Source organism: Epinephelus fuscoguttatus, linkage group LG4 (genome assembly GCF_011397635.1).
Source record: "Epinephelus fuscoguttatus linkage group LG4, E.fuscoguttatus.final_Chr_v1".
NCBI classification, from domain to species: domain Eukaryota; kingdom Metazoa; phylum Chordata; class Actinopteri; order Perciformes; family Serranidae; genus Epinephelus; species Epinephelus fuscoguttatus.
Genome location: NC_064755.1, coordinates 14794085 through 14811691, shown reverse-complemented (window position 1 = coordinate 14811691; position 17607 = coordinate 14794085). Strand labels below are relative to the sequence as shown.

At 39.3% G+C, this 17607-nt stretch overlaps 1 protein-coding gene across 1 annotated transcript; it reads right to left on the bottom strand.

The window, feature by feature from the left end:
- Window positions 1-1524: 1524 nt before the first annotated feature.
- LOC125887324 (probable polypeptide N-acetylgalactosaminyltransferase 8) lies at window positions 1525-13938 on the bottom strand. Its single transcript, XM_049574032.1, has 11 exons — window positions 13537-13938; window positions 11657-11987; window positions 11286-11452; window positions 9189-9375; window positions 7468-7665; window positions 7175-7289; window positions 5095-5280; window positions 4779-4916; window positions 4517-4609; window positions 4245-4415; window positions 1525-4115 (listed from the first exon to the last, which is right to left on the bottom strand). Exons 1-11 carry the CDS (start codon window positions 13712-13714, stop codon window positions 3996-3998), a joined length of 1884 nt encoding a protein of 627 aa, XP_049429989.1. The 5' UTR covers window positions 13715-13938; the 3' UTR covers window positions 1525-3995.
- Window positions 13939-17607: the final 3669 nt, after the last annotated feature.

The following is a 17607-nucleotide window of genomic DNA, read 5'->3' as shown; positions in this document are numbered from 1 at the left end:
TTTGAGTGTCCCATTCCCACATATCCCCAACTTAAGGACGTTAAATAAAACGTCCTCCTCCCTTTACATCTTGGTAAAAAAAAATTTCCTTTGTTATCATTTAACCCAGCTGTCATCAATTCAAAGACAGCATAACCAGTTAAACACAGTCAGAAAAGTCTGGTTGACTCATGCTCTTCCAGTGATGAGGAATATTTTAGCTGCAGTAATGAAGCCTGTAAGTGCCAAACCAAATTCTGCTTGAGATATTCCTGGTGCTAACTCTCATCTGTCTCTTAGAAGACAAAATTGGGGAGATTCTGGTAGGGATTTTTATTAAGCCATTCATCCAATTTTCCAATAACCTCTTTCCAGAACAGAGAAACCAAAGAACATTCCCACAATGAATGTAAGGAGGTACCTGCCTCTACGTTACACTTCCAACATAAGTTGTTCTGTATCATTTTATGATGTCTTATTTGTACAAAATAGTATGTTCAAAAGATCTTGTGTATAAATTTACCGTTGACATCAAAAATACTATCTTGTATTTATTACATCTTTCCATGCATGCCCCTCAGTGTTACAATTTAGATCTTTTTGCCAAATTAGTCTTGAGTTTTCATACTTTCCATACCGAGCATTAGCACACATATTGTAAAAGACTGAGGAAATTTGGTTGTTAATGATCTATGACTATGATAACAAAAGCAACAAGGTCTGTAGGTTACCTGAAGCATATCTTTGGCATGTCTGTAGTGCAACTTGGTACTTACTGTCAGACAAAATTGCAGACATCAGTGTATCTGTATTAAGTTGAATTTGGTTGATATTATCAGCCATGCTGATGTGTTGGTCAGGCTCCAGACTTTAGACTATTTGATTCTAGTAAACCCCTGAACTTTCTTGTATTATCACAGTCAAGTGAATATTTAAGTGACAGTGCATATATTATTTTTTATTTTCCAGATAGATAGATTTTACCAGGGACAAACTCTTGAGTTAAGTGGCTCCTTTAGCCCCAGTATTGGCTTGAAGAATAACAAAAAGGACTATGTTCCACATATTTCCTGGGAACAGCCTGAGCCTCTGACAAAATGCCTTCAGTTCTTCCATAACAGCACTACACCAGGTCGTATTTATAAAGCGGTCAGCTGTAGCATGTATCTTGAAGATTTCTCATCTGATCAGTTATTAAGATTCTTCTGCATACAGCCATTCGTCCTCAGTCATCTGGCTTCTTTAAAAGCTGTTGGAAAAGATGGTGCTGGTTGTTTTATGTCCCCCAACAAAGATGATCACACACATTGTATGACTTAATAAAATCATGCAGTTTCTAATGTCACAGGACAGCTCACTGATTGAAAGGTTAGTTTATTATAACCTGCTGATCAGCCTCCTGTCTGTGCCCAGAAGGAAAACTAGATCCTCCATATGACAGTCTGTGCAGAGTAAATGATTCTTCAGTCTCTGAAAGTATGTTGGTGGTGACAGTGAACCCTTCTAGGAAGATCTTTGGGAGTATCTCTTCACTTTCAATGAACACAAACATACAATTGAGTTAAGCAGGTATGTTGAGCTGCAGCTTTTAGAGCTGATAGGCTAGAACTATAAATTTAAACATCAACCAGTTTTATAAACATTTTATTTCCAAATTATGATAAAAAATTGTAAGCATAAGCCTTTGTCTCAGCACAACCACACAAAACTTTGTTGGCCTCCCCCATCTGCAAATCCATAACCCAACTCCCAAATATAGTGACCGGCCGCTTTCTTTGACACTAGAGGTAAAGTTCTCCAGGAGAGATTAAGGCTGTAGATTATCATCATTGAACCTTATTTGATTATGTTAAGACCTGCAGAAAGGATTTGTTTGTCTAAGTTTAGGTGTGGAAATCATAAGTTACCGATCTCTGAGTGCAGGTATGACTGTGAAAATGTCCCTTGGCAATGTACTCTTTGTTTGACTGGCAATCGAGGAGATGAATATCATTATGTACTTGTGTGTTCCTTTTTTGACAAAGAGAGAAGAGAGTTGGTCAGACAGTTCTATAGAGCAAATCCAAATATTTATAAGTTTCAAAAGTTAATGTCATCTCAAAAAGTAAAAGTCTTGTCAAATTTGATGAAACTTTTAAAGAAAATCCTGAATAGTTTCTCATGATTTGCTTTGACTTGTACGTATGTACACAAATTCTACTTATTTTGTTGTGCATTGGTTGCCACCTGCTCTGATTTGTAAATGTTATTTTTGTCTGTCACTTATACCCCGGGGAGGGGTCAAAAGGAAATAAATGAAATGAAATTACAACACGTTGCAGTCTTAACAAAACACCAAGATCACTTATACACTCAAAATAATTAATACAGTTACATTCAAAGGTGCCATCAGTTTTACACAAGTGGGACCTTAGTTTTCCACTGACACCAGGACATTATTAACACACCCAACCACAACTAACATAATTAGAGTAACAATTGCATGTTATTTTTTAACTGCATACCTCAAGACAGCTGTTTTTTTTTTTTTTACAATATGTCTGTCAGTTGCCCAACAACAACCATTCAGTCAGATGTCTGCTGTAATTTACATAACAAAACAGGACAAAGGATATATTTAAAAGTGAATGGCCAGTGCTAATCAACAGTCAGTTACTTTAACTGTTGACTCTTACAGAAGTTCTTAGAATTACAAAGGTTAAGACAAAAAGACAAACAGACAACACTGTACATCCACAAAGGAGTCTTTGTAAAGGGAGAGTTGGTTATCCAGTTCAGCACAACCCACAGCCCCATGAACTGCACTACCTCTTTACTGTTGAACCCGACTCTATGCATGCACACTGATGTTTACTCATTGATGAACCTGTTCATTATTTTCTTATTCCACTATGTTTACACCTTCGTTGCCCTTTACTTCATTTACTTTTCCCTCGCCTTGTGGTTTGTGTCTGTAACACATGAAAAACTTGCTTCAAACCTCATATTCACCCAACTGCATAAAAATGCTTCCAGCTGTAGCATTTGTAAGAGTTGGCAAATTGTTATAGCGCTAAAATCTGAAAATTACATTTCATCAGAATACAACGAAAACAATTGCATCTGACTAAAAGTGTCTGTTTTATGATTAAGGAAATATTTGTTGCTACACTCCAAATTTAATCCCAAGAAAATCCAAAGATTTGCTTAGCTTTAGTGCTTGGACAGAATATATTTGATGTCCTTGAGTGGAATAATTGAGGGCGGGAAAAGGATTAACTTGCATCTCTAAGGTGTGAAATGGTGGCGTTTTCTTTATAAGCAGCCTGAGGTAAGATGTGGTGCATTAATGTGCTCCCAGGAATGATCTTTTCCACAGAAAACCTGTACTAAAGACACACTGGTGAACTGCTGGTGCATCACCAGCCAGAGTCATGCTCATCACAGCATTAACTCCATGAAACTTCTTTGTATCTGAGAACAAGAGTGACTTTGTATCCATGGTAACAAAACCTGACAAGTCACACATTTTATCTGATCACCACAGTAGAAACAGACAGACTAATGATCATAATCATACATTTGGATCATGAAGCATGAAAGGAATAGAACCACAATAATATGGGATTTGCTCAACTTTCTGTTTTGCTCATGTACATCGAAAACCATGGTATTTTTTGACAATTTTAATGCTTCAATTTATGTGTATGTATGGCCAATTCGAAAAATGATAAAATTACAATTTAATACATAGTTCAAATAATTATCACATGCAGCCTTCAGGTCGATTCATAAGATGAGCAAATTTACGAATTATGCACCTTTTTCAAGCCAAAACGAGAGCCTACAAATAAATAATAATTACAAGAGTCATCGTCACATTTCATTGACTTCATTCAGGTGATATCATCCACTGACCTATAAGCACAGACGTGCATTTCCTGTTGCCTGCCCCCCGCCACACACACACACACACACACACACACACACACACACACACACACACACACACACACACACACACACACACACACACACTAAAAGGCTTTGATTATGTTTTGGATCTCCCATCTTTGGCCAGAGCATTCCTGTATTAGAAGCTTGCCGTTTATAATCTCCAGACATCTTTTTGTCTGTCTGTTCTTCAGTTCTTTGCCCTGGAAAAGAGAATAATTGTTAAGGCGCTCAATCTGTCATCGTAAGATATCCACAGTCAATATTTTATAATACAAATTATTGTCATATAATTTGCTTTATCACTTAAATTATAGTTTGTCTTGTAGTACCTGTGTGAAGTCCCAGTAAATCCCCATTCCTTTCTGCATAGCCTCTCTGCAGTTGTAAAGGCCAGGCTCCGTTTCTTTTTGCCCAATGTCCGTTAAACACCGGTTGTCATTGTATTTGTGGGACTTCAAGCCGCCGATATACAGCTCACCGGCTGAGCGATAGTAAGTGTACTAAAAATATATATATGTTAAAAAAAAAAGGTTAAGCAGCAGGCAGATTGGACAGCTAACCAACATTCATCTTGATAATCACTTTAAGTTGCTTTACTTACTTGAGGTCCGTAGTAATAGCAGTGATAGGCAATGGGTGTGTGACCTGGCACTGGGCCTTGGTCTATGCACATGTCAGCATCAAGATTCTTCATCTGTAAGCAAAGGAGTTTTATCAAACCCAGTGAAATGCGTCCAACACCATGGCATGTAGGAGTTAATCATTAAAACACCATTTAATGTGGCTGCACATGTTGCACACACACACGCCCTGCTGTACTGCCTTTACCACATATCAAAAGCAATAGATAAAACTAAACTTACACCACCATAGCCAAGTAGGTCGTCCCAGGGATCCAACTTGGGATACACATTTTCCAGGTACCATTTGAAAGGTTTACACTTTAACCTCTCCCTGAGTTTCTTCCTCTCGGAAACATCCCCAATGTCAATTCCGTGATTCTGCAGAGAATATAGCATGATTTGTTCATGATATTGTACATACTCACAAATATCGACTCATTAGAAAAGCTTTTAATTACAGGCCCTTGGATGTTCGTCCTGCATCCTGTGTGTAGAGATATGCAGTATACAGAAAAAGGGGCATCGTTTTTGTTGTCCTTAACTACATTTAAATTACCTCAAATGGCAAGTTCCAAGCCAAGTTGATGTTATGTTTGTATTCATCCATCCAGATTTCTGCTACCCTCAGGGCGTTTCTCTTCATGGCTGGGGCCAGGTCAGGCATGTAGGGCTTGTGGGCTCTTTCAATGTGGGCGATCTTAGAGCATGGAACTACTTCAATACTGCCTCCACATGTCCACACCTATAGTGGCAAAAATAATAACTTTTTTATTGCTTAGTATAAAAAAGTTAACCATTGATCACTCCCAATGAGGAACTGTGTGAGTGCAAAGCATGAATAAATGGAATTCCCGGCTTGCAGTTGTATGCCTCTGCAAACCTGTCAAGTTACAGTATACACCTATTTCTGTTCAGACTCATGTAACGACTGTAAGACAAAGCTTCTCTGCAGCAACCTCAATATTTGAAGCAACCATTTTAAAAATGTGGATGCTTCACACACACACACACATCTTCAACCCAGCAGCACATAGGATCTGTACAATCAACACAGTTTCAAGGTGGACACCCAAGATTAGGGTCACCAATTCAGTCTCTGCCCAAATGTTGAGTTACGATGTTGAGTCATGGCTAGAAAAGTGTTTTTTTGCAAAATATTATAACGTCACAGTGAACTTTACCTTTGACCTTTTGGATATAAAATGTCATCACTTTATCTTTTTTTTATAACACAAGATAAGATGAGATACACCTTTATTGATCCCACAATTGAGAAATTCCAGTGTTACAGCAGTCAAGGGGAAAGAGTCCGATTAAAGATTTCAAAATTTAAACTTAAAAACTGGGCATGCAAATAAAGTACAAAAAAAATACAAGAAACAGCGACAAATAAATAAATAAATAATAATAATAATCATAATAATAATGATGACAAATGAATAATAATGAGCAGTGAATAAAAATAAGCAGTGGATTAAAGAGAGCATATCTAGTGCAAGTGATTGTATGTGCAAAAAACAGCAAACAGCTGTGATTGAAAAAGGCTCAGCGGTGAGCAGGACCTGCTGTAACAGGCGTCCGCACCAGGGGTGCCATCTTGAATTAGTCTTATTAGACATTTGTGTGAAGCTGTCTTACACGTGTACATGTGTGACACAATGTCTGTAGGATCCCATCTTTCCCTAGGACCCTCTGTAAAACCACATTTTTCTGCTTAATTTATGCACACACTGAGAAGAATACATATAACATGTTAATTTTGCTAAGTTTAGAGGTGCTACTTGAACTTGTGGAATTTGTTGCCTTTTGACAGAGCTACGCCGGCTGTTTCCAGTATGCTAAGTAAGCTAAGTGTATGCTAGCTGTAGTGTAGCCACATGTTTACCATAAAGACATGAGTGGTATATCAAGGGAGGGTCATTTGAGTAATCCATGTAGGAGGCTTATCAGACACAAACACTGCACAGCTGTTTATAATACTACGGGACAGGATTTTACAACTATGGAAAGCTATTACCTACGGCAGAAATCATTTTATCCTCTGTCTCGATGAATGAGAGGTAGGACCAGGCTCCCAGGAAGTGAACCAGGCTTTGAAGTCAAGTTTTGTAATGGCTTAACAGTGAAATTACAACTCCCGAGATTGTTAAGTGATGCCACTAGACCCAAAAAGATTTTTTCCCATAGACTTATACTGGGAAAAAGACGTCTGTAAATCAGTGGATACATTTGTTTGAGGATCATAACCCCCACGAAATGTATCCTTTCACCATTGGGATTCAATTCAGTCGGATAACATTTGGAAAATCTATAAGAACCACACAATTAAATTATTTTATTGCCATTCAAGTTCGCGGAGTGCTAAACTGAAAGTAGTAGTAGGTCTAGTGTACCTGCTCTATGGGCTGAATGATGCGGAAGCAGCCCCGATCATCATGGTAATTTCACACTGCGGAAATAGAGCTTTATTAGCTTCATGTGCCACAGAGCAATAGGACTAAACGAGATACTGCTTTCAATGCTGTATCCAGGGCTCTTAAGACATCCATGGGTGTGAACAGTTATACTGAAGCCAGCATCTGACCTGGGACTGCATTGTCAGGTGTAAGATACGATTTAAGACGGGTGATGCTTACACGAATTCCCAGCTCAACGTTTTCTCCGCCGTACACTTTCATTCCTTCATCAAGGACTCCAATTTCTCCTAAAAACTTCCTATCAGCAACTAGAATCCCCATGACAGATGGACTCCTGAAGTGAAAGAAGAGAACTGTTACTACTGTATAATTTAAAACATATTGTACAGAGTACATCAGCAGTATAATGAAAGTAAAGCTCATAGATGATCAAGAATGCCTCTATGCCAGCTATGGTGTTCTATTTGTTTGACACAATGTAAATCAGAACAACACACTTCACTTTAACTTACTTTCCAGGCAACGAGTCGTCTTTGAGTTTGTAATAGTCATCCAAAAAACCCTCATACATGCACCACAAAGCCCAGTCGAAGGCGTGTGCTGCTGGACCATAGCGAATGACCTTGAGGTCGTCAAAGTTGACTCTGTCAAACACAGGGGACGTTACCACAGTTCGGTCAGCTTTGATCTGTGTCAGCAGGGGTTCAGCCCTGTGTGAGGAAAAGGAAGTAGAGGCAGGTCACACACTGCAAAATCAGCTTGCCATACTATTGCACTGAGTCTGTGACTAGAAGGTTACAAAGATATGCAAAAGGCCCTACAACCTGTCCTACACAGGAGCAAAACAAAGGCTTTGTGGTAGCTTTGCCTTGTTTTTGGGCTTGTTGGTTTATGTCTCTGTCTTTTGTGCCAGTTTGAGGTAATTTTGTGTCTTTTTCTGGTCATTTTCCCATCTCTTTGTAGTCGTTTTGTGTCTCTGAGATAGTTCTGTGTGTGTCTCTCTTCCATCAAACACTCGCAATCCTTCAAACATGGTACCTATACCCTAGCGTTTCCCCTGCAAACAGAACTCTTAAATGTGGGCGGGGTTGTTGTCACTCATCAGTCTGCAACTTGTTTATCGTCCACAGAACGAGACTGCACGCCAACATCTTCAGAACAAATCAAAACAGGCTGCAGTGAGAGTCTCTCTCCATGGGGTATTTGTGGGTTTTGTGTTGCTGGATCCCACAGGAACGATGCTCCACATCACTTATTTTTCTCCGAGTGCAGATCACATAACATGGTTGATATCAATATGTATAAACGCTTGAAGATCCAATCATTACTAAACGTATATGTCACATAGAAACTAATGGATTGGTCAAAGTTGTCACAGTGGTATTTCAGATGTGCTGACACGTTGTCAACTCATGCATTAACTAACATTACAAGTTAACGTTCCACCTTAAAAGTCGCTGGTAGTTGTCCTCACTGAATTAAATTATTTTTTCCCCAGCCTCCAGCTGCTGCAAGAAGCTTCAAAAACAGCCACAACTCAGCCCTGAGCAGAGCGACTGTTCACTATTGACCAATCGACAGACTGCAGTGTTCACAGCTCCACCTTTTAGTACCAGATCTGTGTGCTAGGTTCTCCAACAGAGGGGTGACCAAAAATGGGGACGGTACAGAACAGTTCCATTGGTACCATCCACAACTTTTCACAGTGGAAACGGAAAAAAGCGCCCCGAACTGAACAGTACTGTACTGCTTGGTGCAAACAAGGCTTTAGTGTCTTTCTTTTGGTTGCTTTTTGTTCCTTTGTAGTCATTTTGTGTCTTTTAGCGGTTCCTTTGCATCTCTTTGCAGTCTGCATGTGTGTCTTTGTTGTAATTATGAGCCTCTACCTGGTCATGACATACTCATTTGAGTAAAATTTTGCAGGTGATGGCCAGCTGGGGAGCCCTGATACCTTTGGCCCCTGAGCCTGTGCCCAGTAGGCATGTTCAGTACTCCATGCTTTCCTGTGTTATGTTTATTTACTGTGTAGATATGCTAAAAATTTCAGAGAATTTATGTGAATTTCAATATAAGATTTAATTTGAAAAAAAAATTAAGGTTGATTCAGAAGACAAGTTAGCGCAGCGGCATCTAATATATAATGTTTAAGACTTCCACTACAAATATTACACAATACCAGTGAAACTGTGATACATAACCCATGGTATAAAATATATATTTATCTCATTCTTACCACTGCTCATGGACTTCGATGTGCGCGTCCAGGATGGCCACCACGTCAGCAGAAGCTGCCCTCCACCCAGAGGCCCTGGCGTATGCAAGGCCTTGCTGCTCACTGTGCCTCACTCTTATAATACGGACACTTGGGTTCTGCTGCTCAAGCGACTTCACGTACGCGTCAAGGTCCCCCTTCAGGTCCTCTGAATTGAGAGGAGAATGTGTACATATGTTTTGAGCTCAGGGGAGATCAGGTGGGATTGTTTTTAATCATAGCAAGTCTAGATGAGGCAGGGATACCAGTTTCCACACTGATTACCCAGAATGCAAAGCAGACTTGAGAATATGGAGGGAACATCAAACAACACATGCTCAAATTAAAAGACATTTATGTTGTGACTGTCTAATTTGAAGCTGTAATTAGTGATGACATACTGAGTTTGTTGTTTCTCATTTTTGTTCACCCTATTGAGTATATTGCAATCCAGAGCCACACCACTACTATTTTCAGCCTTAATAATGACTCAGTGCAGGGCCACTGTGTTACGCTATACTGGGGTTTGTGTGCTCTTGAAGGAATAGTTCAGCCTTTTGGGAAATATAAACATATAAATATAAAATATATAAAAAATAAATATAAAATTACAGGAACACCTTGGTAGACAGACAAGTTGTTATTGCACATGCCACATTCCTGCAATGTCCAGGGTTTGATTCCAGCCCCAGTGTCCCCCCCCTTTACAAAAAAGAAAACTTACAAAAACAATATCTAGTTTAGCAAAACACATAGGTAACTCAGTAGGGACAATATTGGTTTATCTTATCTTAAGACTGTAAAAGAAGTTACAATCAGCCATCTCGGCTCAGACCAAAAGATCACAAAGTCCATCTTAAAGACACGCTAACGCTCAGTAACGAACACATTATATCTTGTTTGTTAAATGCATACAATAAGTATAAAAACGACAAATTGTGGTTTCACTTGGGGTTATGTGCTCGAGCTCTAATATCCTGAATTCCTGTCATTACAGTTTCCAGCACGTGACCAACAAATTGTTTTTACAGATTAAACAAACAAGATATAACATGTTAAAGAGATTCTGTTACTGCATTGCCCTTTTTCTCAACTCAAATGTTTTCAGAGACATATTTTAGTGGACTGTTTAGTTGTAAAATGACAAGGTTTGTCTGGGCGGTCAGTGGTGCTTGGTACTCCTGTAAGCTGTATCCAACATGGTGGTTTCTGTAAACATTTGAGCATGAAATAAACAATGACTTAACAGAGTCTTGATTCATATTTGATCAGGGCTGCCTGGTTTGACATTTAACATGAGAGACTCCTCAGCTCAGATTGGATGCTTTTGGTGCATCGCAATTCATTCTAGTGAATGCCATTAGGATACGCAGGAAGTGGAGGAGGGACATGACTTTCTCTATCTAGACCATCTCTCTCACGTACTGTCAGAATAGTGACAGTTTCAGCAAATATAGCAAAAAGTTATTTTCATTAAAGCTACCAACTGTAGCTTTAATTAGTGAGCTTTAGATATTTGGCAGATTTTTTAAAATTATTTTTTACTTTTGGACACAGACAGGCAAGCTGTTTCCAGTCTTTATGCTAAACTAAGCTAACCAACTGCTAGCCGTAGCTTCGTATTTTACCTTACAGATATATAAGAGTGGTTTCAGTCTTCTCATCTAACTCTTGGCAAGAAAGCGAACATGTCTATTTCTCCAAATTTCTTTTCTTACTGTTGCTTTAAGGCTGAGTGTTAATTTGACAAAATGCATTCTGGGAGATTTACAAGACATCTGAGAAAAGTAGCTATAACAATGTATAAATGTATGTAAATGTATAAACAAATGTAAATTACAATTATAAAATAATGCCCAGAATGTGTAACACCATAGATTAGAGAGCAACAGTATCCGAAAGCATCTGAATAAAACCTTGATATAGGAACATGAGCAGCAGTGGCATCAATATGAAACATGTCATAAGCCCGTCCTTCCTCAAAGTAATTAGTGTAACCTACAGCCTAAACAATGGATTAACTTTTGTTTATCACATATGTGTTTGCAAAATAATCTCATCCATTTGCAGCCAACCAACCGTTAGAGCTATTGTCATCCACCAATATTATCTCCTTCAGCAGGTCTTTAGGGGTGCGGTCGATGATGCTGCGCAGAGCTCTTTTGAGGATAGACAGGGCCTCATTCAGGTAGATCAGGACCACTCCGACAGTTGGCAGGTCCTTTGGGTACGTCTTTTTCAAACACCTATTTAGAAACAGAGGGATTTCTCAAACCATCAGTAGGCTGAGCTGTGTAAATGCTTTATCAAAGGCCAACCATGTCAACGGAAAGGTGATGGATAATTGGTAAACAGTGAATTGGGTGTAATCTATAAGGGCTGTTTGTTTAACCTTTGCTCTTGTATGAAGTAGGATGACAGGTCTGACATTGTGGCAAAATGTGTCATACCTTGGATCCCTCGTATCTGGGAGAGCTCGGTCTAGAGGAAGGCGATCGCTGAGAAACACGTTGTATCCGTACTTCTCAAACAAACCCTGTGCCTCTCTTTGGTCATCCTCTGACAGGTTTTCCCCCCACTCCTTGAACAGGGCAGAGTCAGGGAACAGTTTCTTTGACTTTTTCTCTACAAGGGCCTCCTTCTGGTCCTCGATCTTTGCTTCAGGTTGCTCTTTGACGGGGGGCTGTTTGACCTCTGCAGCTTTCCTCCATCTGTCTCTGTCTTCTTCGAGCATTTTCTGCATGGTGTCCTGCTTTTGCTCAAAAACTTTGATGACATTGTCTTGAGAAAAGGATGACAGGGAGAGAGCAGAATGAGCTGGAGGCATGATCACTTTTGCAGAAAATACTAGACTAAATGATTTCTAAATCAAAAGAAAGCATTTTCCCTGGGATGAATATTCCCTTGGTTGATTCTACTGAAAAATGAGAGCTGACACCTTCTGGTCAGCTGGTCGATCTGCTCTTGTTTGACCAATTCTCATTAGTTGGACAGTCACTAGTGTTACTTTCACAAGGCCGCCTGTTCACCAAAATGTTTATTCCCAGCCAGGTGCTTTTCTGAAAGCACACAGCTGGGAGTTCTTGTGTTTTGGAGGCTGAAAGGCTTTGGCTGGGTGTGGTTGCTATGACACGGAATATCCGTGGAAGGAAAAATGTCAGCACGAGTTACAGTACTTGCTATGCTCCTTGCTCTGGATGACGGGAAGGCCAAAGCACGTAGGGAGAAAGGACAGAGTAGTAACACAACAGGGAACATACTCAAGTATAGTACCTCAAAACTGTTCTTTAGTACAGTGGTAAAGTAAATGTACTTAGTTAAATTGCACCGCTGTTAACATAAACAAAAGTAATAACTATTTTTGCAACTCTTGTCAATAAATGTTTAATGAAAGCACTTGTAAAGTACTCTTACTACTCTATACTAATTACTAACAACTTAATCTTTTTTAACATCACAGTAATTCCAATGATTAATCTGGAAAGTTATAAAGAACAGTATTTGAAGTACATATTTAATTTATTCAATAATTTATAATTTATTTTATTCAATGTTCCAGAATGTATTTTAAAAATGTAACAAAAAAAATTCCCTGCTATGTTGCCAGCAGTTTTCATTTCTCCTTCACTGCTGAAAAAGACCTGTGGACAATTTAGTTAATTTAGAGATAACCTTCTAATTGTTTTTTACCACTGACCAATGGATTGGTTGCAGAATAGGTAGAATTTCAGTCGACTGAGATTTTCTTTGGTAGACAGAACTGATAAAAATAACATGTTATTGATACCTTGAGGGAAAGTAGGCTCCGCAGCAGCACAGAGAGCAACAGGGTTCAGATAAAAAGACTAAATAAGTAAAAATACATCACAATATACAATAGAAAAAACATAAACCATATGTAGAGACAGGGGAAGACTGAAGAGAGATGTTCAATTTAATGAGTCCTAATTCAGTTCTGTTTAAATCTGACCTCATATCACTAATAGACAGCAAACTTCAAGAAAACTTGCATTTGAAGCCATTCAACCAATATTCAAAAACACTTTGGACAGCTTCTCCCCTCTAAACAAATACACTGTTGATATGCTTTTCATATATTTTTGTCTGCAGACATGCAGGTGATATGACCATGGAGGAACTTGTGCAGTGAACACACATGAATCCCTCCACCTACCTTTCGAAAAGTCACAGAAGTTAAATCAAGCACACAGTATTTCCATTTCTTCATCCTGATGATTTACACTAAACACATTAGATTAGTCTACATAGGCCTATAACTTATATGACTGCACCCACTTCAGGACAAAGTCTACTGTTTGTGCGAACTCACAGAGATTGTTGATACTTGTCTCCAGGTCAGAAAAACTCCGGACCATCCGCGGTGTGCCCACCTCTTTGCCAGCCTCTGCTGCATGCTCATATCCATTCCTTAGAAACATGCTCACGAACAGGACGAGCCCCATCCCCCCCAGTATGAGGATCGGCCGCCTTAAGGACACTGCTCTCATGCTGATATCACTCCGACTGACCCCAAGACAAGACAATAAAAAACAACCCAAGGACGCGCGCACGGCGAGCTCACAGGACTGACGCGTTCAACCGTACAGCTGACAAGATGCCATGATGTTTTATGAGGTTACTAATAAAGGGACCGCTCGTTTGAAAGCGAGTGAGCACGAGCACAGGTGAGGCCAGCCCTTCCTCTGCTGCTTGTCCATATATGGCGCAGGTGTTTCTAATTAGTGGGCTGACGTGGTGATGTCACGCGCCGTCCTGCATCAACCGCAGCTAGAGGATAATGCGCTAAACTAACTCTTACGACACTGACACGGTCATATGAAGAAAAAGGAAAGCTGCGAGAACAAAAGGTGATATTAAAATAAGCCTTTATGACATCACACATTGGTTTTTAGAATCCTGTTTTGAAGCCTGTAGTTTGACATTTCAGCCGTCGCCATTCTGGTTCAATTGACAGCCTGTCACTCAAAGCGCCACCCTTAATTATGCATAACTTTAAGACTTAATAAAAAGTAAATGGGTGAGTTAGGCTATAAAAATTCACCCGTGTATAGTTGTCATGGTTAGTATAGTTTACACCAGGCTGTATATTTCTGCTGTAAAGTTGGCCTGTTGAACATGGGGGTCAGTGGGGATTGATTCACTTCTGGAGCCAGCCTCATGTGGCCATTAGAGGAACTGCAGTTTTTTGCACCTCTGTGTTGGCTTCATTTTTCAGTGCACAGTGCAGCCAGCCGCCAAAATGGAGTCGGAGGAGTTAGGGTAGGCAGCGTTACAAGTGAAAGTGAAGGAAAATGATCTGCGCATCACCCTGACAGAGCTTTCGGACCACATCAGAAATCAGATATGTTTATCATTCTGAACAGTTTCAAGATGGAGTGAATGTAAAAATAATTAGGCAAAAACATCAAAACACAACATTAGATGTCATATTTGGGTTTATATTCAAGTAAGGTAGGCACTGTGTGACCCATGCATTGTTTTTTTTATTTTTTTTAAATTTTTTTTACGTTTTTTTTTTTTTTTTACTGTAACTGAAACACAACACGAGAGCGGGATGGGACAGGAGTCATTCTTGTGGGACTGGGATGGGACAGGATTTTTTTAAATTTATTTTTCATGGGATTAGGACGGGGTGGGATTATTTTTGTGGGAGTGGGATGGGACAGGACTGAAAATCCACTCCCATTTCCCCCTCTACTCCGCACCACTGATAGCTGGGCTGGAGGTATTATGTTGTCCGGTTGTCCGTTTCATTCACTTCTTGAGGGAATTGCTTTAAAATTGGCGCAAATATCTACTTGGACGTAACAATGAACTGATTAGAATTTGGTGGTCAAAGGTCAAAGTCACTGTGACCACACAAAACATGCTTTAGGCCATAACTCAGGAATTCATACTCTGATTATGACAAAATTTCACACAAATGTCTAATAGGATATAATGATGAAGTGATGATATTTAATAACCAAAAGGTCAAAGGTCAACTTCACTGTGACATAATGCTCTTCAAAAACATTTTTCTGGCCATTTCTCAAGAATTCATACTCTGATTATGACAAAATTTCACACAAATGTCTAACAGGATATAATGATGAAGTGATGAGTCAACTTCAATGCAACATCATAATGTACAACAGCTATAACAGTCGACAAAGATATACTGTAACCCTTGTAAGACTCATATTTCATCCGACTTTTGACTTTTTGATACATGAGTGTAATAAAATAAAGAGGCAGTAGGCTATAGCGTTTGTCATTGATTGTAACTACCCACAGCAGTAGAGCCGTGGTTTCTGCTGGGGTACGGTAACACCTGTTGCACAAGCCACATGCAGAAACTGCAGTACACTGTAAGAAAAGAGCCAATAGTAATCATAGTTGTGCCTAGCTCCTTGAGGCTTAACTGTAACTTGGGCACAGTGGTGCTTTCTTTGAGCTAAATGCTTCCATGCTCACAATAACAATGCTTATGTGCTGATGTATAATGTTGTCCATGTTATAGCATGCTAACTTTTGCTAATTAACATGCCAGCGGAAATCACAGGATCACTAAAGTCAGCAGGATTCATCCTCTGGGGACCATATGTCTGAACCAAACTTCATGGCAATTCATCCAATAACACATCCAAAAAAACAAACAAATAAACAAACAAAAAACAGAAACGTGAACCTCATGTTGGCACTAGAGGAAAAGTCAAGGGATCACCAAAGTCAGTAGGATTCATCCTGTGGAGACCATGAATGTTTGCTGTTGGGATATTTCAATCTGGACCACAATGGGGGACAGATTGACCAACATTGCCACCCTAGGAGCCACACTACTAGCATGATTTGGAAAACTAGAATTACCGCCAAATGGTTGTATGCTTCCATGCACCAGTCAAGTTTCTCTTGCAGTTTACATCGAACAACATGTAAACTGCAACATGTCTGTGAAAACATAGCTGCTTCACACTCACTGTTCCCCCAACAGCACAGAAGATCTATACAATCAGCACAGTTTCAAGGTGGACACCCAAGATGAGTGTCACCAATTCAGTATCTGACCAACTATTTTCCCCTTCTGTTCCTGAGATATGATGTTGAATAATGGCCATAAAACTGTTTTTGCAGAACATTATGATGTCACAGTGAAGTTGACCTTTGGCCTTTTAGATATAAAATGTCACCACTTCATTATTTTATCATATTAGAGGTTTGTGTAACATTTTGTCATAATTAACATATGAATTCTTGAGTCATGGCCAAAAACATATTTTGTGAGGTGACATTGACCTTGACCTTTGACCCTCAACCACAAACTTCTAATCAGTTTATTCTTCAGTCCATGTGGACATTTGCGTCAAATTTAAAGAAATTCCCTTGAGGAGTTCTTGAGATATCACATTCACAAAAATGAGATGGATGCAAGATCACAGCAACCTTGATATTTGACCTTTGACCATCAAACCATCATTCTTAAGTCCATGTAAATGTTTGTGCCAAATTTGAAGAAATTCCCTTAAAGCGTTGTGGAGATACCTGTCATTATTTAGTCAGTGGACGGCACTGGCAATGAGTAGATCCTGGGTTCAAACTGGATGGCCAGCTGAATTTACCTGTTCAAAAAGCATGATGATGATGAGTGGCATTACAAACTTCTAAATATACTAATAAATCCCTTAACAGATTATATGTTACTTCCTTCCTTTGTGTTACAGGTTTGACTTCTTCATGCTGAGGATCAAGCAGGAGGCGAATGGATCTGGTCAGAAAAAAATTTACACTTCTCACATACTTTTGTTGATATGAAATAACGATGACCTTTGATTTCATTTTTATCATTTCATTCAGAAAGACCTGCTATTTACAAACTCATAATCTGTTGCCAACAAAAGTTATCTTTGGAAAAAGTGTTAACTAATTGATTGTGTCACAGCAGATCTTTTTAAAGTTTCAAACACAGTGTGACTAATCACATTATTAAACTACACTCCATTTCCCGTATATGTAACAGTGCCAGGGCTTTACTGTAGTGGGTGCAGGCTCACAGGCACACCAAAATACACACTAACGCAATCAAAGTACAACTGTTTCTCTGGCTATGACAATTAAAAAAAAAAAAAGTCTGTCAAGGAAAAGGTCACAGCTGCTTGCTAAGTAAGTCATTAGGTACAAGGGATGGACACATAGTCAGCATAATAAAGTTGGTGTCAGTGTAGTATCCATTGACACCCCCAATGTTTAATGTTGCATTTCAGCCCTGTCACATTGAGAAAGTTACAAAACAAAAGTCCAAATAATTTTGCACCTAATATGACGCACTGCATACTGGTGATTTAAGTTGTGTGGTTGCTCATTTGTAGCACTTGTGACCTTTCAAACAAAATGTTGCACAACA

Bases quoted from the DNA above. Each gene is read 5' to 3' on its own strand.
- LOC125887324 (XM_049574032.1), bottom strand. From the start codon at position 13,714: ATGAGAGCAGTGTCCTTAAGGCGGCCGATCCTCATACTGGGGGGGATG. The intron at 9,376-11,285 runs GTTGGTTGGCTG...CTCTCAATTCAG, and splicing joins GGATGACAATAGCTCTAACG to AGGACCTGAAGGGGGACCTT. The intron at 7,666-9,188 runs GTAAGAATGAGA...TTCCTCACACAG, and splicing joins ATCGAAGTCCATGAGCAGTG to GGCTGAACCCCTGCTGACAC.